Source organism: Dipodomys spectabilis, unplaced genomic scaffold (assembly GCF_019054845.1).
Source record: "Dipodomys spectabilis isolate Male_0828 unplaced genomic scaffold, ASM1905484v1 ptg000003l, whole genome shotgun sequence".
Classification (NCBI taxonomy): Eukaryota; Metazoa; Chordata; class Mammalia; order Rodentia; family Heteromyidae; genus Dipodomys; species Dipodomys spectabilis.
In genome coordinates, this window is record NW_024870680.1 from 12,788,841 (window position 1) to 12,812,868 (window position 24,028).

General features: G+C 37.2%; 1 protein-coding gene across 12 annotated transcripts in view; it reads right to left on the reverse strand.

The window, feature by feature from the left end:
- Emsy (EMSY transcriptional repressor, BRCA2 interacting) overlaps window positions 1–24,028 on the reverse strand; it is an 81,497-nt gene that overhangs the window by 22,058 nt on the left and 35,411 nt on the right. For all 12 annotated transcript variants that reach the window (XM_042688364.1, XM_042688397.1, XM_042688373.1 and 9 more), the window contains 5 exons: window positions 23,627–23,776; window positions 21,412–21,582; window positions 14,263–14,399; window positions 11,009–11,182; window positions 1,185–1,383 (listed from right to left, as the gene is read on the reverse strand). In XM_042688364.1, coding sequence (XP_042544298.1) covers window positions 1,185–1,383; window positions 11,009–11,182; window positions 14,263–14,399; window positions 21,412–21,582; window positions 23,627–23,776 — 831 coding nt within the window. The remainder of the gene's footprint in view (window positions 1–1,184; window positions 1,384–11,008; window positions 11,183–14,262; window positions 14,400–21,411; window positions 21,583–23,626; window positions 23,777–24,028) is intronic.

Genomic DNA, 24,028 nt, shown 5'->3' on the forward strand with positions numbered 1-24,028 from the left:
AGAGAGGAAAAAAGAAAAAGAGGGAGGGAGAGAAAAAAAGAGGGAGAGAAGGAACATGAGAGTCAGTATTATTCAAGGAACTGAAAATTTAAAAGAAAAACAGCCACCTAGTAGAACTAAGAATGGAATTTATAAAAACCAAATCCATTAAGTCCAAAAGTAATAACTGAAAAATGAACATCACTCCACTGTAACCAGCATATATACCAATATAAATCAATACAGAAAAATAAATCGTAGAAACTGAAAAGTATTATTAGTCTGGTAATATCCTGGAAAAACTATCCACTTCCTAAATGTTGTATAGTTTATTGAAACAAAATCTGAGCTGCCATTTTACTTGAGGAGTCTTCAAATACCATTCATTTCATATTCTAACTCTCTCGTAAGGTTCTCTCATTGTCTCCTCACTAGAGTGTGAACTTTGTTATTTTGTTGGTTACTAATAAAATTCTTACACTGAAGTTTTAGATTTTTTTTCTTTCTCTTATTCTAGATTTTAAGCTCCTAATGGACAGAAACTATATTTTACTCAATCTCTATAGGGTTTAGCACAATGCATGAACTAATAAATATCAAACTGAATTAATATTCAGCAATTTGAACCAATAAAATTGATCTGAAGGTGCCATTAAGGAGTTAAAATAATGAAGAGTTTGCACAATAAGAATATATACTATAGAAAAGTAGCAGGTCTCCAGCAAGATTAACAGGAAGGCAGGAAGAAGGAATGGATGAATAAGGAAGAAACAAGAGAGAAGATTAAAAGCTTTGCTTAGATGCACAGTGTATAAGCATGGTCATAAATTAGCAACAACCTTTTCAAAGGGTGTATTCACTTTCTTGCATACTTTTCTCACTACTTACCCAAACCAAACAGGAAAATATAAAAATTAGCACCTGGAAATCACAGCCATACTCAGTTTAACACTTACCCACATAATAAAAATCATCCTCTAAAGTACCAATTATTTGATAAATATATGCCATGCAAGAAAGAATGGTAAGCATTATCAAAAATAAAATTTCAACTTACTGATTACAGTACTAAACAAAAGAAAATAAAATCAAAAGACATGACAAATAAAACATACAAATTTGGTTTGATATACCTAAAAGAAACTTTGGAATTAGGACACTATACCAGCAAAACTCACATAAATCAGAAATAAAATGGATCTTACCTTGGGAACTTTGGGAAGACTCTGTAGAAGAGGAACTACTATCTGTGTAGGTTGGTGGTTCTTCTTTTCCTTCCTGAATAGAAGAATTACCAGCCTCAGCTACTCTGGATGCTTGCTGCAGTGTTTCTGTTACCAGTTGTCTTGTTTGTTCACTAACAACTGTGGCTTGAAAGGTCACTGGTTTAGGCTTAATAAGAACCTAGAAGGAAAGCAGAAACATAATCCAGATGAAATTTAGAGCACTATTTAAAATGTTAAACTTCTAGGTCATGAACTAGTATTTTCCTGATACGGAAAAGAATATTCTTGTATATTTATATGCTTTAGGCACAGTACTGCTCATTGATAATTAATTCAATCTACAAATTATAGTTAGGCCATATATAAAATCTGAGGTGGTATGTGCCAGATTCAACAGCTATGATTCTGACAAGAGTCTTGGTGTTTATTTTTTCTCACCTATACAATGGCAAGTTTACAGTAGAATAACAGTCACAAACTTAAGGTCATAGAACAAAAAGACACAAGGAGCCTAGATTTGTAATTTTTGAACATCAATGCATGACCTCCTCTCTCTCTCTCAATATTTATTAATGTAATAAAAATAAGCCCTAGAGGGGGGACCAAGATGGCGACGGGGCAGTAGGGAAACGCCACAGCTCTCTCCAACCAAAAAGAGAGTTCGAGTTCCAACCTTTAATCTCCCCAAGAGACCGACAACAACAAAAAGACGAACACTCAGAGAAAAACCAGAGGTGGAAAATAACAAAAAAAAGAAAGAGAGGAAAAGAAGAATTTCAGAACAGAGAAGAGCGAAGACCCCTCCCCCAACCTTTACTAGCCTCGCGGCAGTGCGCCAAGCCGCCGGCCAGCCGGCCCGGCGGGGGCTGCCGGAGCCACAGAGACACAGGGGGCTGCTTGCAGATCACCAGGTACCGGATTGCAGAACAGCGGATCGCCAGGAACAGAGAAACCTACCAGCCGGGAGTCTCCAGGAGGATCCCACCCCACCCATCACTCTCCACCGGAGCGGAGAGGCTCCATCCCGCCAAAGCCACCCGGCACCAGCAGCGCCACAAAGGGACCTGTCCGCAGACCACCCGCCGCCCAATCGCGATCGCAACGACCCGGCGGGGGGGCCGCCCAACCCAGCCCGCAACCACCCCCAACTGAACTCGGACTGCAACCACAACTGACGGACTGCAACAACAACTGACAACCTACAGGGTGAGTACCCATCAGGGGACAGGGAATCCATCAAGGGAGACCAGAGCTGGAGGGAATCCCCAGACCCTGACCTAGACTCCCTACCCCAACACCCGGACCACAGGACCCACTAAAACTGGGAACTGTTCGAGAGCTCCACCAGCCGGTGGAGCACACTCTGCTGGCCAGGCCAGAGCAAGAGCGCCCCTGGAAGGGAGCTTAAATGCTCAAGCCAGGAACAGTGCCCCTGGGTCAAGACTACCAACAGTAGAAGAAATTTGAACTGTGTCCTCCAGGCTGCATAACCAAGGTGGTATACACATTAGCACAGGCCTAACGAGCGCGCTCCAGGCTGGGGCCGGAACCAGGCCAGGGGACCGGCGCCTGAACAAAGCAAAAAGGGTCAGAAGTGGGGCTGTGGCTCAAATGGTAGGGTGCCAGCCCTGAGCTGAAGAGCTGAGGGACAGCACCCAAACCTAGAGTTCAAGCCCACAACCAGCCCAAAACAAAAAAACAAAAACACATCAGGAGCCCATAGCAGACTCCAGTATTTGGGAGAGTGCATCCAGAGCATCTGATCTTCCCAAGAGCACCCGCAGGAGCAAACACAAGCAGTCTAGGCTGCTCAACCCTTCCAAAGGCGGGAATTGCTACAGCAGAGAGCTGAGAATCCTAAGTGAATAGCAGCTGGAAATAGGCTCCCAACAGAATCCAGATCAGGCACAGACTCTCTCTACCAATACAGAATCAGCAACCAAGCAAAGACAGACACACCAAAACAAGATTGAAGAGCAGTCTCCTGAACCCCCATGCGAAAATCACAGAGAAAAATCACAAGGTTTACCACTACCCAGGACAGCAAGCTCACCTCAAAAGCCAGCAGCCACGCAGGGGAGAGCCCCAGTGGGAGCAAAGCAGGAATGGAAGACAAAAACTACATCCAAGGGTCGCTGGAGGCAATGACTCAAGAAATAAAGCGAGAAATGGATCAGAAATTGAAAGAGCACAAGGATGAACTATCAAAAGATATACAGGATATCAAACAAAAATTGGATGCAAAAATAGAAGCTGCACAAACCTCAGTAAGAAGTGAGATAAACGCCAAATTAGAGGTAATGCATACTGATCTCACCTCATTGAGAGGTGAGATCAGTACTCTGAGAACCAACATTGAATCCATAAAGGGATCCATTTCCACCATGCAAACCACAATAGAAGCCACGGTCAACAGAGTGAATGAAATGGAAGGTAGAGTGTCAGATACAGAAGACAGAATACACCAACTGGACCAAAAAGTGACAGATATGGAAAAATCACTCAAATTAAACCAAAGGGAAATTCAAGAGCAAGCAGATAATGCTAAAAAATTTAACCTTCGCATAATCGGAGTGGACGAAGGTGAGGAATTCCAGAGCAAGGGAATGCAACACCTATTTAACAAGATAGTCAATGAAAATTTTCCCCACCTCAAAAACGACCATCTCAACTACATCACAAAAGCTTATCGAACACCCAACAAGCAAGATCCCAGGAGAAACACTTCTAGGCACATAATAGTAACAATGATGGATCTGAATAATAAGGAAACAATCCTGCATGCAGCAAAAATGAAGAAGGAGCTATACTACAACGGGAAAAAAATTAGAATCACTGCAGATCTCTCCACACAAACAATGAATGCAAGAAAAGCCTGGGAAAGCACCATACGAGCCCTGAGAGCCAATAACTGCCAACCCAGACTGATATACCCGGCAAAGCTAGCATTCACATTCGATGGAGAACTGAAAACTTTTAATAGCAAAGAAAAACTAAATGAATACATAAACATTAAGCCAGCATTACAAAGAATTCTAAGAGGGGGACACAACCTGAAGAAAGCAACCAGGAACTGGGACCTGCCCCAAACAGGCATTACTCAAAGTCTAACTGAGCAAGCACAGGAGGAAAGGAAAGAAGAAAAACTTAGGAAAACGGAATGGCAGGGACAACAATGCATCTCTCTATACTTTCTCTTAATATAAATGGGCTGAATTCGCCAATTAAAAGAAAACGAACTGAGGACTGGATCAGAAAACAAGACCCATCCATCTGTTGCCTTCAGGAGACCCACCTCTCAGCCAAACATACAAACAAACTCAGAGTGAAGGGGTGGAAAAGGATCTACCAATCAAATTCCCCCAATAAGAAAGCAGGTGTAGCTATCCTGATATCTGACAAAATAAACTTTTCATTAAAATCAGTACAGAAAGACAAGGACGGACACTACATATTAATAAAGGGAACAATCCAAGAGGAGGATATAACCATCATCAACTTATATGCCCCAAATATTGGTGCACCCAGATATGTTAAACAAATGCTCTCAAACTTACAGAATAAAATAGATCCCAATACGATAATACTAGGAGACTTTAACACGCCACTCTCACCAAAGGACAGGTCTACCAACCAGAGGATTGGCAAAGAAGCTACCGAATTAAGTGAGGCCATACTTCAAGAGGAATTAACTGACATCTACAGAGTATTTCACCCTAAAACAACACAGTACACATTCTTCTCAGCAGCTCATGGAACTTTCTCCAAAATAGACCATATCATAGTTCATTCAAGGAACTTAAGCAAATACAAAGGGATCGACATAATCCCCTGTATCCTATCTGACCACAGTGGAATCAAGCTAGCTCTCAATAACAAAGCAAACCGCAGAAATTTCTCTAATACATGGAAATTGAACAGCACACTCCTTAACAAGGCCTGGGTAACAGAAGAGATCAGAGAAGAAATAAAGCATTTCCTAGAACTCAATGAAAATGAAAACACCTCACAAAGAAACTTGTGGGACACAGCAAAAGCAGTCCTGAGGGGCAAATTTATTGCCCTCAGTGCCCACATCAAGAGAATGGAGACAGACCAAGTAAATAATCTCATGTTGCAACTAAAACAGCTAGAAAAACAAGAAAAAATGGGACCTAAAGCTACTAGACGAAGCCAGATAACCAAATTGAGAGCAGAGATTAACCAATTAGAAAATCAGAAAACCATAACCAAAATAAACCAAACAAAAAGCTGGTTCTTTGAAAAAATAAACAAAATTGATGGCCCGTTGGCAAGATTAATTAAAAAAAGAAGAGAGGAAACCCATATTAATAGGATTAGGGATGCCACGGGAAACATCACAACACGTACCCAAGATATCCAAACAATTCTAACAGACTACTTTCAAAAGCTATACTCTCTAAAGGAAGAAAATCTGGCGGAAATGGATGCATTTTTAGAGAAATACAAGTTACCCAAACTGAGCAAAGAAGAAGTTAACCAATTAAATAAGCCAATATCCTATAATGAGATACAGGAAGCTATCAAAAGTCTTCCAACAAAAAAAAGCCCAGGACCAGATGGATTCACAGCAGAATTCTATAAGACCTTTAAAGAAGAACTAATACCCATACTCCTCAAGCTCTTCAGAGAAACAGAGAAGGAGGGAGCTATCCCAAACTCATTCTACGAAGCCAATATCACACTCATCCCCAAACCAGGCAAAGACCCAACCAAAAAGGAGAATTACAGGCCAATCTCCTTGATGAACACAGATGCAAAGATCCTTAACAAGATTCTAGCTAACAGAATCCAGAAACACATAAAAAAAATAATACACTATGATCAGGTAGGCTTCATCCCAGAGACACAGGGATGGTTTAACATACGTAAGTCAATAAATGTAATCCAGCATATCAACAGAGCCAAGGTCAAGAATCACATGATTATCGCCACAGATGCAGAAAAGGCCTTTGATAAAATTCAACATTCATTCATGCTAAAAGCTCTGGAGAAAATAGGAATAGAAGGAACATTTCTAAAAACAATAAAAGCCATTTATGACAGACCAATAGCCAATATTATACTTAATGGGGAAAAGCTACAACCAATCCTCCTAAAAACAGGAACAAGGCAAGGATGTCCACTGTCTCCACTCCTCTTCAACATAGTCCTAGAACCCTTAGCCAGGGCAATAAGGCAAGAAAAAGACATTAAAGGGATCCGCATAGGGAAAGAAGAAGTGAAACTATCCCTTTTTGCAGACGACATGATACTATACCTCCACGATCCCAAAAACTCCATCCCCAAACTTTTAGAAATCATAAGTCACTTCGGCAAAATAGCAGGATACAAAATAAACCCACAAAAATCAGTTGCCTTCCTATACACTGATAACGCACAGGAAGAGAGGGAAATAAAGGGAGCAACCCCATTCACAATAACCTCCCAAAAAATAAAATATTTAGGAATTAACCTAACCAAAGATGTAAAAGAACTATTTAATGAGAACTATAAAAAGTTAAAGAAAGAAATTGCAGAAGACACTAGGAAATGGAAAGACCTCCCATGCTCCTGGATAGGCCGACTTAATATAGTAAAGATGGTGATACTTCCAAAACTAATATACAAATTCAATGCAATTCCTATTAAAATCCCAATGACGTACATCACTGAAATACAGAAAACAGTCCAAAAATTTATATGGAACAACAAAAGACCTAGAATAGCCAAAACAATTCTAGGGGATAAAGACAATATGGGAGGGCTATCCGTGCCGAACTTCAAACTCTACTACAGAGCTATAATCACAAAGACAGCATGGTACTGGCACAAAAACAGACCCGAAGACCAATGGAACAGAATAGAAGATCCAGATATAAATCCACAGGCCTACAGCCAGCTGATATTCGACAAAGGAGCCAAAGACATACAATGGAAGAAACACAGCCTCTTCAACCGCTGGTGCTGGGAAAACTGGGCAGCCACATGCAGAAAACTAAAAGTGGACCCCAGCCTATCACCATGCACCAACATCAACTCAAAATGGATTAAAGACCTTAACATTAAGCCTGAATCTCTGAAACTACTGCAGGACAGAGTAGGAGAGACACTTGAACTAATAGGCACAGGAAGGAACTTCCTGAACAGAGTCCCAGGGTCACAACAAGTTGGAGAGAGACTCGACAAATGGGACTACCTTAAAATAAAAAGCTTCTGCACAGCTAAATCTATCGCAACTAAGCTAGAAAGACAACCAACTAATTGGGAAAAAATATTTACCAGCAATATATCAGACAAGGGGTTAACATCCTGTATATACAGGGAACTCAAGAAACTAATCCCTCCCAAACCTAACAAACCAATTACTAAATGGGCAAGGGAACTAAAGAGGGACTTCTCAAATGAAGAAATAAAAATGGCAAAGAAACACATGAGGAAATGTTCATCATCCCTGGTGGTGAAGGAAATGCAAATAAAGACAACCCTGAGATACCACCTTACCCCAGTCAGAATGTCCCACATCCACAAATCAGCCAACGACAAATGCTGGAGGGGATGTGGAGAAAGAGGAACCCTATTACACTGCTGGTGGGAATGTACACTTATACAACCACTTTGGAAAGCAGTCTGGAGGGTCCTTAGAAAGCTAAAGATTGACCTCCCTTACGACCCAGTCATACCACTTCTAGGCATCTACCCTGAACAACAGGAACCAATATACAAGGACACGTGCACCTCCATGTTTATTGCAGCACTGTTCGCAATAGCTAGGATATGGAAACAACCTAGGTGCTCCACCACAGATGAATGGATCCAAAAATTGTGGTATCTATACACAATGGAATATTATGCAGCAGTTAGAAATGACAAAATAATGGCATTTGCAGGGAAATGGATGGAGCTAGAAGGAATCATGTTGAGCGAGGTAAGCCAAGAACGAAGAGACAAACGGTACATGGTCTCCCTGATAAGTGGATGCTAAATCCAAAAGGTTAGGTGATACGACAAAACTAACAGGACTTAAGAAACAAAGAACTCCCGCTCATCTGGTTGAACCACTACTAAATATCCTCATGCTGCTGATCACAAATATGGTATATAACATGTGAACACTGTTATATATTACAGACTGTGGTAGACAATTTGCTCCAGGGAAGTTAGAATGAACTTGTGATTTTGAAATTATATAATCATTTAATCACAATCAAAAAAAAAAAGAACCTCAGGGAAGGGAGGGAGGGAGGGGATGGTAGGGGGAAAACAATGGAGGGGGTAACAATGTTCAAGAGGAAGTGTACTCATAACCTCACTCATGTAACTGTAACCCTCTGTATAGTAGCTTTACAATAAAAAAAAAAAAAAAAAAAAAAAGCCCTAATTTTTAGGTATGATTAAGTCACTCTTCTTCAAATTTCTTCTACTAGGAACCAAATAAGATTCCTAGCTGAAACAGTAGCATAAAATAAACTTATTAAGAGCTAAATAAACTTTGAAGAACCCCCAAAGGGACACTGACTTTAAATTACAATAAAAACCAACATGGAATACATCAACTCCTGGCAAAAGTAAAAAACACAGATAATGAAACAAGTTAAAAACAAACAAAAAAAAAACACTACCTTACCATAGTCGTTTTATTTTTACCATATGTAAGATTCCAAACCTTTTCAGACTCTATTAAGTCACACATTTCCAAAATTTTAAGATTGAAAACACAGTTCATAATTATGTGTTAGATGATGGAACAAAGTTGTTACTGTTGAATTTGATAAAAAATCTAGACTTCTCAAAAAACTAATTTTTAGATATAAAAAAGATTTGGCTGTCTCAAAGAATTTATTTTTTTCAAAGACAATTTATTATTTTGTAGGTAAATTAACACCTTTTACAAAAATTATACAATAAAATTTCTCAATCAAAGCTGATACTGCTTCCTTGGATAGGCTCAGAAAAGCAGTTTGATTTCAGTACCCTTTATAATGTATATAAGTATCTGATTTGGAGATAGAAAGGGGAATCACAGAAGTGGTGAGACAAAGAACAAAGAATGAACCAATGCAACAGTGATATAAGAGACTATGTTGGAAACGTACTTTACAACTTGGGTAGAAGGGAGTGGGTAGGGGGAGGATAGCAGAAAACGGGGGCAAGGGTAACAATATTCGACAAGAATTGTACTCATTTCCTTACTTATGTAACTATAACCCCTCTATGTATCACTTTTGCAATTAAAAAAAAAAATAAAGTACTTAAGAAAAAAGCTGGAAGTGGCGCTGTGGCTCAAGTGGTAGAGCGCTAGCCTTGAGCTGAAGAGCTGAGGGACAGCGCCCAGGCCCAGAGTTCAGGCCCCATGACCGGACCAAAAAAAAAAGAATAGCAAACAGGCACATGAGGAAATGGCTCAACATCCTTGGCCATAAAGGAAATACAAAACTTTGAGATCCCATCTTATCCCAGGTAGATTGGCCAACATCAAAAATTTGAACACCAAATGCTGGTGGGAATGTGGGGAAAAAGGACCTCTCTTGTATTGTTGGTGTGAATGTAAACTAGTACAACCATTCTGGAATACAGTTTGGAGGTTTCTCAAAAAACGAAACAGAACTTCCCTATGACCCAGCCATACCACTCTTGGGCACTGACCCAGATCATTACTAAGTCAGAATATAGTAAACATGTCTGCATTCACATTCATTACTGCACAATTTACAATAGTGAAGTTATGAAAACAGCTCAGATACCTTTACAACAAATGAGTGGATCAATAAATGTGGTATACACACACACACACAATGGAATTTTACTCATCTATTAGAAAGAGTAAGATTATGTCATTTGCAGGGAAATGGATAGACCTAGAACAAATCATGCTGAGTGAGGTAAGCCAAGCAGAGAGTCAAATGGCATGTATTTTCTCTCATATGTGGAAGCTAGATCTAAAATATAACTGGACCTGATCATGATAACATATACAGGACTCTATGCATTCACACACAGACTAAAGGATCAGGATATCCCTAGGGGAGGAATCCAAAGGTGTAAATTCACTGAACATTTAAAATACTATTTACCAAAATGAGCTTCAGGAAATGGGAAAAAAGAAATAGGACCCAAGCAACATAAGATAATATCCTGAGCCTCAAATTCCTAGGCAAACTGTCAAAAAAGTTTCTTTACCTTCTATTGGTTGAAAAATAAACCAATCACTAACAGCTGTTATGCAGGATTCAAGAAAACAAATTTCATAAGTACTTCTGAAGCCATGTTGGCTTATAAAAAGCAAATTCTTTGAGATTCTGCAGTTGCCATCTTCCATCAACTAGTTACCATTCAAAGTTCAATATACATAGTAAATTTTATCCTAAGGGTATACTTTTCCCCAATTTGGCATATAATATTATAGAAATACGTTGATATCTTTAAATGTACTGAAGCATAACTACAATAAAAAACTCCACAGATTTTGAGGACACATTAATAATTACATAGTCTTGTCTTTTAAGACTATTGACTTTTTATTTAAGAATTTAAAATATGGGGCTGGGAAGGTGGCCCAGTGGTAGAGCGCTTGCCTTGCATGCATGAGTCCCTGGGTTCGATTCCTCAGCACCACATAAGCAGGAAAAAAAAAAGCCGGAAGTGGTGCTATGGCTCAGGTGGTAGTGCATTAGCCTTGAGCTGAAGAGCTGAGGGACATCGCCCAGGCCCAGAGTTCAAGCCCCACGACTGGACCCCCCCCCCCCCAAAAAAAGAATTTAAAATATAAATATCAAGAAAATTCACAATAAATTATAGCATACCTGTGTTTTCCCTTGCTGCCCATAAACAATTTTTGTTGGGATGATTTTGGCTGCTGGTTGAACTGTAGAACCTATTCCTTTTGGCTGAGTTACAATCATTTTGGTGATAGGTCTTGTAGCAGTGATGATAGCAGGCTTTGCTCCTGTTGGCACTGTCTGAATAGTCTTTTCTCCCTAAATTAGAGACAATGAGCATTAAAGAAATTCATATGCACTTAACTGTTCGGCTGGTTTTTCAGAGAATGCTGCTAAGAGTGCTTATGCTGGCCTCAAACTGATATCCTCCCACCTCAGCCCCCACCAGTGCTGAGATTATGGTCTGTGTATTACATAATATGGTTAGATTTATATACATTTAAATGATTAAAAAATGTCCTTTTAGTAAAAAAACATAGAAAAACATTAACAAGTTAATGAAAAAAGGATTGCAGCTTATGGAACAAAGTACAATATATCTAAGTTATCAAAAATCCTAGACTTCATTGAAATATTAGAAGCCAGGAGGTGTAGATGTGGCTCAGGTGGTAGAGCAAAAGCATCAGATACTGAGTCTGAGTCTTGGTCTTGGACAAAAAAAAAAGGGCTATTAGAAACCACCCAACCAACTTCCTAACCAAAGAAATTATTTTGCAATGAGTAAAATTTTTTAAATTAGGGGCTGGGAAGGTGGCTCAGTGGTAGAGTGCTTGCCTTGCATGCATGAGGCCCTAGGTTTGATTCCTCAACACCACATAAACAGAAAAAGCCGGAAGTGGTGTTATGGCTCAAGTGGTACAGCACTAGCCTTGAGCTGAAGAGCTTAGGGACAGCACAAGCCCAGAGTTCAAGCCCCACGACCGACAAAAAAAAAAAAAAAAAAAAAATTTAATTACATTTAAGAATATTTGTTATATTACCAATTCATAAAATGAATCTATTAAAACAGCCTGGGGGAATATATACTAAAATCTTAACTATAGTTATATCTAAAACTGTAGATGGTAGGTCCCTCTTTATTTTTCAATATCTCTAAAGTGGATATTTGCATAATAAAGCAATTATGCAACATTCATTAGCTAAATGTACACATGCAAAACAAATTGCCTAAATTCTATATTTGTAAAATTTTAAAAAGTGCATAGCAGTATGTCTATGTGGAAAAAGTATGGGCAAGAGATGAAAACAACAAAGATGTTAACACTCTAAGATTACCTTAAGGCATTTCCTATGTCTTTTTATTATTATGTTACTAATATCACTTTAATCTATTAACTGGATAGCTTAAGCCCATTGACCTTTCACCATTTTTGCATTTCATTTGCTATATTCTTGGTGTGTGTGGGTATACTCTGACACTGAAGCTACAACCTCAGCCTGTTTTAATCTTAAGTACTATTCATGATCATTTATGGTAATTCATGATCTCAACATCCTTTTACTTTCAAGTAACTAAATGCAAATATAATGATTTTACTATTATTTAAATTTTTATAGTTAAAATTCACAAAATTAAAAAGGATCTGACAATTTCTATCTTTTTTTCCTTTTGTAATTCTTAGGCATCATATTAAATGTATGGTTTTCTAAACTTAGCAGTCAGTAAAATGAAAGGACACACATTAACTGTCCAAAATGCAATTCTATGAATTTAGAGCTAAATATGATTACAAAAATCATTTTACTACCTGCTGCATTTATCTAAGGGAAAAGTAGTATCTTCCAAACATGGAAAAACGTATTCAACATACACATACTACCCTCAGTAGCATCTCTGGAAAGAGCTCTGATTCATTTGCCAAGAGCTACTACTTTGCAAGTGGGCATGTCTAGCTAATTAAACAGAATGATGGGTCCTGCTCCCAAGTATGATGACCCAAACAAAGCTAACTAGCAAGTATTTATGAAAAATCTCTTCTTAAATATTGTGGGATTACACAGGTGTGCAAGTAGTGAAGTAGTAGAGCAGACTCCTATATACTGAAGATTGTTTTGTATGTTGGTCTGCTTGTTTCACTAGCATTGCCCATGTAAAAATGTTGACAAATGTAGAATCTTAGATCTCTCTGATCACATAAAAGCTATAATGCATACTGGGTGCCGGTGGCTCACTCCTCTAAGCCTTGCTGCTCAGGAGGCTGAGATCTGAGGATCACAGTTCAAAGCCAGACCGGGCAGGAAAGTCCGTGAGACTCTTATCTCCAATAAACCACCAGAAAACCAGAAGTGGTGCTGTAGCTCAAGTGGTAGAGTGCTAGCCTTGAGCTGAAGAGCTGAGGGACAGTGCCCAGGCCCAGAGTTCAAGCCCCATGGCTGACAAAAAAAAAAAAAAAAGCTATAATGCATGGCCTACACTTAAAAAGGATTCTGAAAATCTGAATTTTAATCCTGACTTTACTTTTGGCCTACTGTGTAAAAGTCAACCTAGAAAAAACAGATTTTTGTACATATTGAAAAAGCCTAATTAATACTGGATACCTTCCAACACTACGAAAGATTATAATGCCTACAGAACTTCAATGAAATGGAACATTTCATTTTCTAGTGAAGATCTCTTGCTGAAAGTTAACGTCATTAACAAGCCTAGGCACATAAGTCTCAAGAATAGTAACAGTAAGAAGAAAACCAATGACTAAAGACTTCCATATGCCAGACACTGTTTTGAGCACTTTTAAAACAGCTATCATCATCCCCAATGCATATGAGGAATTAAGGATTAGAAACGTTGAATAAACTACCATAGGTTAAAAAAAATACAATATGAATATTAAGACACAAAGCTGAGGTCAAAGTCCAAACTTTTTAACAACTGCCTACAGCACTCTAAATCAATTAGCTTTTTTAAAAAATTGATTTAAAGAGATAAAAGCAGCAAGTAAATTCTCATCAATTGATTCTGTCTTAAACTCAAATTTCTCTTTGCCCATCCTAAGCCAAATACTAAGCAATATCTACTGATTATAAACAAGAATAAAACTGTGTTCCAATAGAAGTCCTCTTGCAGTTAAGGAGTGAAATTCTTAACCTGGACTAAGCTAAGCATCTAAATCACAATCATAAGCAATCTAGCTACAAACAACTCTGAGCAAAATGATTTAGAAATTCCTGTGAAAATGACATTCATTGGTGGTTCTTTAACAGTTACTACATCATAGCAGTGAAAATCAAGCTATGCTGCCATTTTTAGGTTCTCAGATCCTTGGGCAAATATTTGTATTGCTGGTCTTTAAAATCTACAGGGACTGCTTGCTGAATGTGCAGTTCAAGCTTTTACTTACTCCAGCATTTAGCAATGTTGTGACAACATTTTTGCCAGGGAGGCCTTGAATGGTTGTTCCTTTTCCTGTAGTCTTTTGCACAACAATTACATTGGGCTTGGAAGTCATTGGGATTGTAGTGATTTTGGTAGTCGTTCCTTAGAGAAGGGGAAAGAAAAGGAGGCCTGAGTTAAGGACTAGTGATACTTGGATATTTCTGTTTATGTTTACACAATTAACACATGTAGTCAATGTCATCTACAGGTAACACGAATGCTGTCATAATGAAAATGAAGGCATAAAATAGTAAGCTAGTCAACCATAAGTCAGAAGTGATTCTACAGCAGTTATCATCTTAGAAATTGAGAACCTACTAGACACCAAATTCAGAATCTAAAACATCTTTCCTACTTAATGAATAGTTCTTTGACTAATTAAATGAAAGAAATAAAAATCTCTATCCCATGGCATGCATGTCCTTCAAGCCCAGTATTAAATCTATGTGACACCAAGAGGGGAAAACTCGTCAAAAAAGAACCGAGGAGGAGCTGGTAGAGTGGTTCAAGTAGTAGAACATCTGCCTAGCAATCATAAGAATTGAGAGTTCAAATCCTAGTAGTGCCAGAAGAAAATAAACATAGGAAGAAAATGTCATAATTCACACACTTATTTCCAGAGAAAATTATGAAAATAAGTTATATGTTTTTGTATGTCTAAGAAAAACAAAGTGAATTTCGGTAATCTGCAGAAACATATTATATTGCCCTCTCCTAAATATTTCCATAATCTGCTTCAAGTCTATTGTATCTTTCAAATCTATCTGCTTATCAAATTCATGCTCAACACTCATACCATGGCTTGACTCTGTACTAGCAAATCAAGTGTATCTTTTCATATTATTGACTCTTCAGTGATTAGCAGAGTAGGTACCAATTACTTTGTGATAGTTGTTCATTTTATGTATAAACTCTTCCTGTGTAGGCCACAAGTCTATAATCCCAAATTCTTGGAAAGCAGAGACAGGAGGATTTTGAGTTTAATCAAGGCAAAGTTGGAGAGACCCTATCTCAAAATAAAACCCAAGCCAAGGGGCTGAGGGCATGGCTCAAGAGGTATAGAATTTGCCTAGCATGCATGAAGCCCTGGGATCAATATGCCATTGACTTAATTTATCAGCAATGTCTATTTTCAAAGTATTTTAGTGTCAGCTCAAAAAGCAGGCCCTTATCTCATCATATTGTTTTTCTTCTGCTTATTTTTCTCTTTTAAAAATAACTGTCACCCTACTCAAATTTTCTATTATATAAACAGCACAGGTAAGTCAAGTTACTCCTTGACTTTTTTTTTGTCGGTTGTGGGGCTTGAACTCTGGGCCTGGGCGCTGTCCCTCAGCTCTTCAGCTCAAAGCGAACGCTCTACCACTTGAGCTACAGCGCCACTTCCTACTCCTTGACTTTTAAAGCAAGGTTTTGTAAGAATGTGGCCTTTGACTTTTTAATTCTAAAAAAAAAAAACCCACTAATTTTATCATGTAAGAACCCAGAATATGTTTATATGGTTTAAAGCCTCCCTAATCACTATATCTCATTCCAATTTCCCCTCAAGTGTCAAAGTCCTGCATGACGTGGCCCTCAATCTGGGAGCTTATGAGTTCCTCCTCCTCCATAGTAAACATCATATACTCTAGGCTAACAAGTTATTTCTTCATTATGCTTTCCTATTACTTACCATCCAAAGCCCAAACTCCATTACATAGTAGCTGTGTCAGAATTTAATCTTCAGGATTATCTAATACACAACACTCTTTAAGTGGAGACAGTCCTCCAGCACTTTTAACTTTTAGTTATTTTTGGCTTGGGTTTTGTATTTTTGTGCAGGGTGGGCTGGATTATCCTCCTATTTATGTTTCCCACAGAGCTGGGATGACAGCTACTATAACACCGAGCTATTGGTGAGATGAGGTCTTCATAACTTTTTGTTCTGGTCCCAATTAAGATCCACCTGATCCCTACCTTCTGAGTAGCTGGAATTACACAGTAGCTAAGATTATGCATGGCCTGTTTAGCATTCTTTAGGATACAGAATGAAACTCAGGTACATTTCACAGAATATCTGGCTTGTAACATATCAGAGAACCCACCTACACAGTATAGTTAAGACACAATGCGTACAAATAACTGTGAGTAACATCTGAATCATGATACAGACTCTGGTTCTGATTCATTCCAGGAAAACATACTTTTTAAAGAGAGGCTTATAAAAGTTTGAACAGTATGGTAGATTGGCTTAAAGAAGAACACAGTATTTAACACTTCAGATTTTACTATTGATATATTCTTAAATCATCCTGCCAATCTTGGACTCTGAGTTTTATGTTGGTTTGCTCAAAAGAAGGGGCACTCAATGAATGAAAAAGTGTATAAAGGCACTCAATGAATGAAAAAGTGTATAAACAATAGCTCTTTGCTTGGATATTGTACTAAAGATTAAGAGAATCAAAACTATGTCTTGAGCTGGGTGCCAGTGGCTCACACCTGTAATCCTAGCTACTCAGGAGGCTGAGATCTGAGGATCATGGTTCAATGCCAGCCTGGGCAGGAAAGTCCATCAGACTCTTATCTCCAATAAACCACCAGAAAACTGGAAGTGGAACTGTGGCTCAAGTGGTAGAGCACTAGCCTTGAGTTGAAGAGCTGAGGACAGCACCCAGACCCAGAGTTCAAGCTCCATGACCGACAAAAAACAAACAAACAAAAACAAAAAACTATGTCTTGCTAGAGTCAAGACAATGAGATAATCTCTGAAGAATCTAAACCTCTGCATAAATTGGGTCTGCTTCTTCAACCAACTCTTGAAAGGTCACAGAAAAACCCACCCCAAACCTATAAAATCTAACAATTATTTCACACATATACATATAAGTAGTTATATGAATTAAAAATTAAATTAAAAATAGATATATTTTATTATACATTATACAATATGTAAAATATATTTATATACTATAAATATATATGTAAATTATAAGGAGAGCTATGACTTTGTTCATTGCAATAAAAAGAAAGATGACTTTCCTAGCAAGTACTGGGGAAATATTAACTTGCCTTATATAGTGAAGTTCTTGAAAACAAAGTAAGAACCACACAAGTAATTCATGTTCATTGAAGAACTGTTCACAATTATACAAATAAGTAAATAAAATTGATACTTATAAACAACCTCAATAAGAAAATGGCTAAACAATGGTACATTATTTGAGAAAATATTACATCACCATTAGGAGATGTGAAAATACGTTTACTAGCATGGAAAAATAATCAATATTACTATATAAAACAAGGATAAATGGGCTGGGAAGGTGGCTCAGTGCTAGAGCGCTTGCCTTGCATGCATGAGACTCTGGGTTCGATTCCTCAGCACCACATAAGCAAAAAGAAAAAAAGCCGGAAGTGGTGCTGTGGCTCAAATGGTAGAGCATTAGCCTTGAGCTGAAGAGCTGAGGGACAGTGCCCAGGCCCAGAGTTCAAGCCCCACGACTGGACTCCCCCCCCCAAAAATAAATAAAACAAGGATAAAGATGGCTAACCTAATTATGTTTATAATTATATTAAAATAATTATATTTATATTAACCATAATTAAATTATATATTAAATTATGTATAATACATTACATAAAGGAATAAAAATGTATTTAAATTTTAACACATTTCTATGGATATTAAAATGTATAGGTTTGTAAACAATGTTTTCTTTGTACCTTTCTAAAATTCCTACACAATAACAGAAAATTTTTTTTTTTAAACTTTTCTATTCTTACAGTTTGATGTATGCATATTTTAGGGAAAACACTTTTTTGTATGGATGAGAAGTAACTCTCGTTACTTCATTACCATCTGATAATGGACAAATGCAAGCTTCTAGTTTACTATAAATATATGATAGGAATCAGAGGTTTTCTTGATTAATTAACCTATAATTCATCCCACACAGTATCATGGACTAAAAAGAGTATCAATTATAAAATAAGAAAATCTTATAGAGGATAATAATATGCAACTTAAGCATCAGTATAGAGCAACCTAGAATGAGTGTTCTTTGGAATACAAGAGACAAACAGTTCAGAAGAGGTAGAAATGAATGCAACAAAGATGATTTAATTATATGCCAAGTATATCTGATAGTGCTGGAAAAGTTTATGAACTTTTCCCATGTATACTCATACATGACATAACAACTATAAGTTGTTTCATCTTTAATAGAAAGGTAGCTAATATATAAGCAAATATAAGATATATCTCAGATCAGGGCTGGGAAGGTGGCTCGGTGGTAGAGTGCTTGCCTTGCATTCATGAGGCCCTGGGTTCAATTCCTCAATACCACATAAGCAGAAAAAGCTGGAAGTGGCACTGTGGCTCCAGTGGAAGAACGCTAGCCTTGAGCTGAAGAGCTGAGGGACAGCACTCAGGCCCAGAGTTTGGGCCCCACTAACAACAACAATAACAAAAAAAAAAAAAAGATATATTTCAGATCAAATCTCTGCTTCTAGAAAAATGTTCTTGGCTCACCCTACAATAGCTACATCATAAATAAGGTCCAAAATAAAGGCCTCATAACATACTGACATTCTTTCAAGCTCTATTACTAATAAATTTGTATGTAACAAAACAGTTTTAGTTAAGTCAAGAAAATATACTTTTCAATGATTAAAACCAAGATTAGCATTTTGAAAAATGTTTTCTTTTGAGGAACCTTCATACTACTTTCCAAAGTGGTTGAACAAGTTTACACTCCCACCAACAATGCAGTAAGAAAATGTGGTATATATACACAATGGAATTCTATGCCTCCATCAGAAAGAATGACATTGCCCCATTTGTTAGGAAATGGAAAGACTTGGAAAAAATTATATTAAGTGAAGTAAGCCAGGCCCAAAGAAACATAGATCTCATGGTTTCCCTTATTTGCAATAACTAGTATATGTCTGAGACAAGCAGAAAAGGTCAGATAAGCTAATGTTAGGTGAAATGAACCCCAAGAAAAATACTATTCAAGTGTTTTTTCTTTCATGCGATTGTTTCTAACATATTTATAAAATGACTTCTTTGTTGCTTTGTATGTCCCCTCCCCCCCCCCCCCCCCCCACGGTATAACCCCTGCTCTCACTGTATTTGATGTTGGTATAATTTGTGGAGGAGAAGGGAAAAAACAAATCGTTTAAAGAGGGATACAGGTGGACCCATTGCAACAATGAGATGTACAAGTTGTTATGTGGAAAAATGAACTTTACGACTTTAGCAGGGCGGGTGGTAGGGAAGGGATGGGAAGGGGAAACAAAGGAGGAGGCAACAATGTTTGATAAAAAATGTACTCATTATCTTGTCCATGTAATTGTAACCCCTCTGTACGGTATTTTCACAATAAAAAAAATGTTTTCTAAAGTGCGCTGTATTATTTGAAGATATTGTCAAGTAACAAATTATAATTTAAGTATGTCATTTAAAATACCCTCATTGAAGCTCAAGTACAATGATTCTTTCCCTACTGGTTTCACTCTCTTCAGTTTGGCAATCACTAGATTTTCTCACTTATAAGTATAGCCAACATTCACAGCTTTAATGATAGTGCTTTTTGCAAATACCATGCCATGTTTTGCTTTTTTTCATTTCTTGAATTATCGGCAACATCAAATTACTGCTAGTAACCTTAGTCCCTTGACTTTCAAATGTTAGAACTCATCTGGGGAATACAAAATATGACTAAGTCTACAAAAATGGTAGACAATTAAAATCTATAAGGCTTGCTTCATCAGAGATTATTTATATAATTTTAATTAAGAAGTAATAACCAATCATAATGTTAACAGATGTCATGTTAACATACCACTTCAGGATCCACAAACCAAATACTGTAAGGTTATGAGCCAATAATAACCAGATTCCAATATGCCAATAAATAAGCAAAGGATTAACTTCTCTAAAATAATTTAAAAAAGCAAAAGGGTAGAATGATGAAAGGGGATGACATGGACCAAGATATATTTTACTCACAATGACTTTCTGACTTTTGAAATTGAAATCCCTTTGTGCAACTAAATAAAAAAATAATTTTTAACTTGAAAGGAATAGTGGAAAGCAAACAAAGATATTCAAGTATCTTTATTTTTAATAAGCTAAAGTTACACTAGTAATTGAAATAATGAAGTATAATACCTCACCTCTGTACTAGGTTAAATAAATATTTATATATTATATTTGTATATCTAAAGACTAGCTACATAGCTTTGGATAGGCCATTTCATTTCTCTAAACCCAAATCTGTCCTCATTTGTAAAATGGGCCACAATCCTTTCTACCTTGAATTATTATGGGGTCTGACTGGTTTTACAAATGAGAGATTCGTTTTTATAAATGAAAACTCTCTAAATGAATATTAACCAGTATCTTTACTCTATAATTTAAAGCAACTAAATGTTTTTTTAAAAGATCAAAATTGGGCTGGGAAGGTGGCTCAGTGGTACAGTGCTTGCCTTGCATGCTTAAGGCCCTGGGTTCGCTTCCTCAGCACCACATAAGCAGAAGAAAAAAAAAAAGCCGGAAGTGGCGCTGTGGCTCAAGTGGTAGAGCGCTAGCCTTGAGCTGAAGAGCTGAGGGACAGCGCCCAGGCCCAGAGTTCAGGCCCCACGACCGGACCCCCCCGCCCCCCCTAAAAAAATAAAATAAAAGATCAAAATTATCAAAAGAACTATCAAAAGCTTTGTATGTTAACGTTTAATAAACTAAAACCTAACTTAATCACTACATTTAAGGACTGAAAAAAATACTTTAGATTTCTTTTCTTTCTTTTTCTTGTGCCAGTAACTGGGGTTTGACCTCAGGTGCTCTTTCTTGACTTTTGCTCAAGGATGATATTCTCCACTTGTCACACTTTTACTTCTAGCTTTCGGTTAGTTAACTGGAGATAAGATAGATTTTTCTTCCTGGACTGGCTTAAAACTATGATCATCAGATCTGAGTAGTTAGGATTGCCAGCTTGAACCATAAATTTTAGCCAAAGTTTTAGATTTCAAAACAGGATAACTGGGATCAAACAGAATCCTTCAGTAGTGAAATTAAGTTTTTTCCTCTCATTGAATGTCTCCTATACTTCTAACATACTTCAGATATACCTACCAGAAACAATATTACTGCTAATTATCTTGCCTCCCAAAGTGGCTAATGATTTGGGTACTACTGTAATGATGCTACCACTGGTAGTTTTTACATAGGTTGCAGCTCCAGGGGTTGCAGCCATCCGACCTATGGAAGGGCTCACTGTTGGTCGAGTGTAGGTTGCCTGTGTGCCTACAGGAAGAAGAAAGCAGAAAGAAAAACTGGTCATTACTTGTAAAAGAATGATAATTTATACAATTTAACTATACTTCCATGTACTCTGTATCTTTTTAACACAAAAAAATGGAATTTCAACGTGTCAAGACATTTACAATTTTACAGCTGGTTTTGCACACAGCAAGCACTGAGGCCAAATCAAGTTGAATTAATTTTATACATAAAATTTTGTGGTGTTGTATCAAACTATTAAGCTCAAGAAATGATAGAGCTAACCCCGTTCTCTTCTTCCATTACCCTAGTTTTATGCCAAAAGAAACTTAAATTTAATCTTTCCTGCCAGAATATTTCAAATATGTCTGTATATATTTCAACATCTCTGTATCTGAGTTTTACATTGTCTTGGTGCCAAACCTAATGTCAGCAGTCAGCAAATAAGGCAGTATTATTTGCCTAAAGTCCTGTAACTTTTACTATTTTATACCTTGTGACTTTCTAAATACATTTCCATCTTTTACCAGCTTATTCAATCATTTTACTAGAGGTTAAAGTTGAAACTGCTAAGAGTAGCCTAAAATATCTCCTATTTACGTAACTTCTCAACTTACCTGTTAAAGATTAATGTCTCTCAAAAGACTTTACACTCTTTCCCACCAAAATTAAGACTTTCTCTTTCCCAAACAAGAACTAACAAATAAGTCAGAATATTGTAATTTCTCTCAAATCATGCAACTTAGAAAGACTATGCCTAAATTTAAGAATTATTCCTTGGTGAAAATGAAAAAAAAAAGAGGAAGAACAGGATAACATGTTATTTTTCTTCAACTAATTTTTTTTCATGATTACTTGATTCACTATAATAGCCATTTTCAACATCCCTCCACCGAGAAAACAAAACGCTTTTAGCAAGCTATTCACCTTTTACTAATATAACCACTACTCAAAAATGAGAGAAGGGACATTAAGTAGAAATGGTTTAAATTGATTATAAAAAATATATCTGAATGAGAAAAAAACCTATGTGACTTTAGGCAAACTAAAGGAAATGAAATGCAATGTTTGTACAAACCTTTACACTAGTCAATAAACGAGAACTTAGGAACTTAAGGTAGGTATCATTTTATACTGTTCACATTCTCTCATGTAAATAATACTGACACTTCACACACACACACACACAAAAGCTGGCTAAAAGTTCCAGACATTTAGAATAACAATAAATTGGGCACTAGTGGCTCACACCTATAATCCTAGCTACTCAGAAGGCTGAGATATGATGATCACATTTTGAAACCAATCCAAGCAGGAAAGTCACACTGTGTGATCTATAATTAACAGCCAAAGAAAAGCTGGAAGTGGAGCTGTGGCTCCAGTGGTAGAGTACTAGCTTTGAGCACAAAAGCTTAGGGATAGCACCCAGGCTCTCTGTTCAAACTTTAGGACACAGATGGACATGCACAGACACACACAGACAGAGACACAGAGACACAGACACACACACACGGAAAAATAACAATGGCTAATTTTAACAGTAATAGTTATGGTTACTGAGCACTGAGCACTATATAGGAGACTCTTTACATACCTGATTTTATTTGATACTTACAATAACTGACCTTAGATGCCATCTCATTTAAACAGACAGATGGAAAGATTTAACAAGAGTAAGTAGCCTGCTCTAAATCAGGCCAAAGTGTTACTATTTAAAATGTTCTACACTGTCATTTCCTCAAGCACTGCTCTCCCATCTGGGTACAATAGCATCCTATGCATGCCTCAGTCTAGGTAATACTTACTACACTTTATGGTCTAATAAGACAAATACATAACCACTAAGTAACTAGAAGTTGTGGTACATTCTACCAAGGAAAAGAACAAAAGACTTAGAGAAAGAATAACAAGAGAGCTATTTTCAGGAGAGAGTCAAGAGTGGTCTCTTTGAAGGGCTGTCTGATTAATCTCTATATTCCCAATGTCAAGCATATTGCTACTATAGGAAAACTGCTTAATGAACATTACTAAGACATTACTAAATAGATTGATGTTTGTGAGAACTTACCAGTAGGAGTGGTTACTAGTTTAGTTGTCATAATTGCACCATTACTGCTAACCACCATAATAGGTGAATTGCTACTGGTGGGTAAAGTTGCAGTCACTGGTTTAGGTAAAATTTTACTTGGTTGAACCTGCTGTGTGATGATTTTAACACCTTTGAAATAAGAAAAAGAAATCTCAGTACCAAGTATTTTTTTAAAAGGTGTCCCATAAACTAACCCAAGAGGGCAGTTATCATACACATTATTCAATCCTACCTAGAGAAGTTTTTTCATATCAATGAAACCCTAATTTTTCCCTCAAATTTCAATTTTGCCTAATTTCTCTCATTTCAATAATTTAACTAAAACATTACAGTAAAAAAGTTCTTCAAGAAAAATAAATCTTGACCTACAGGAGTATCATA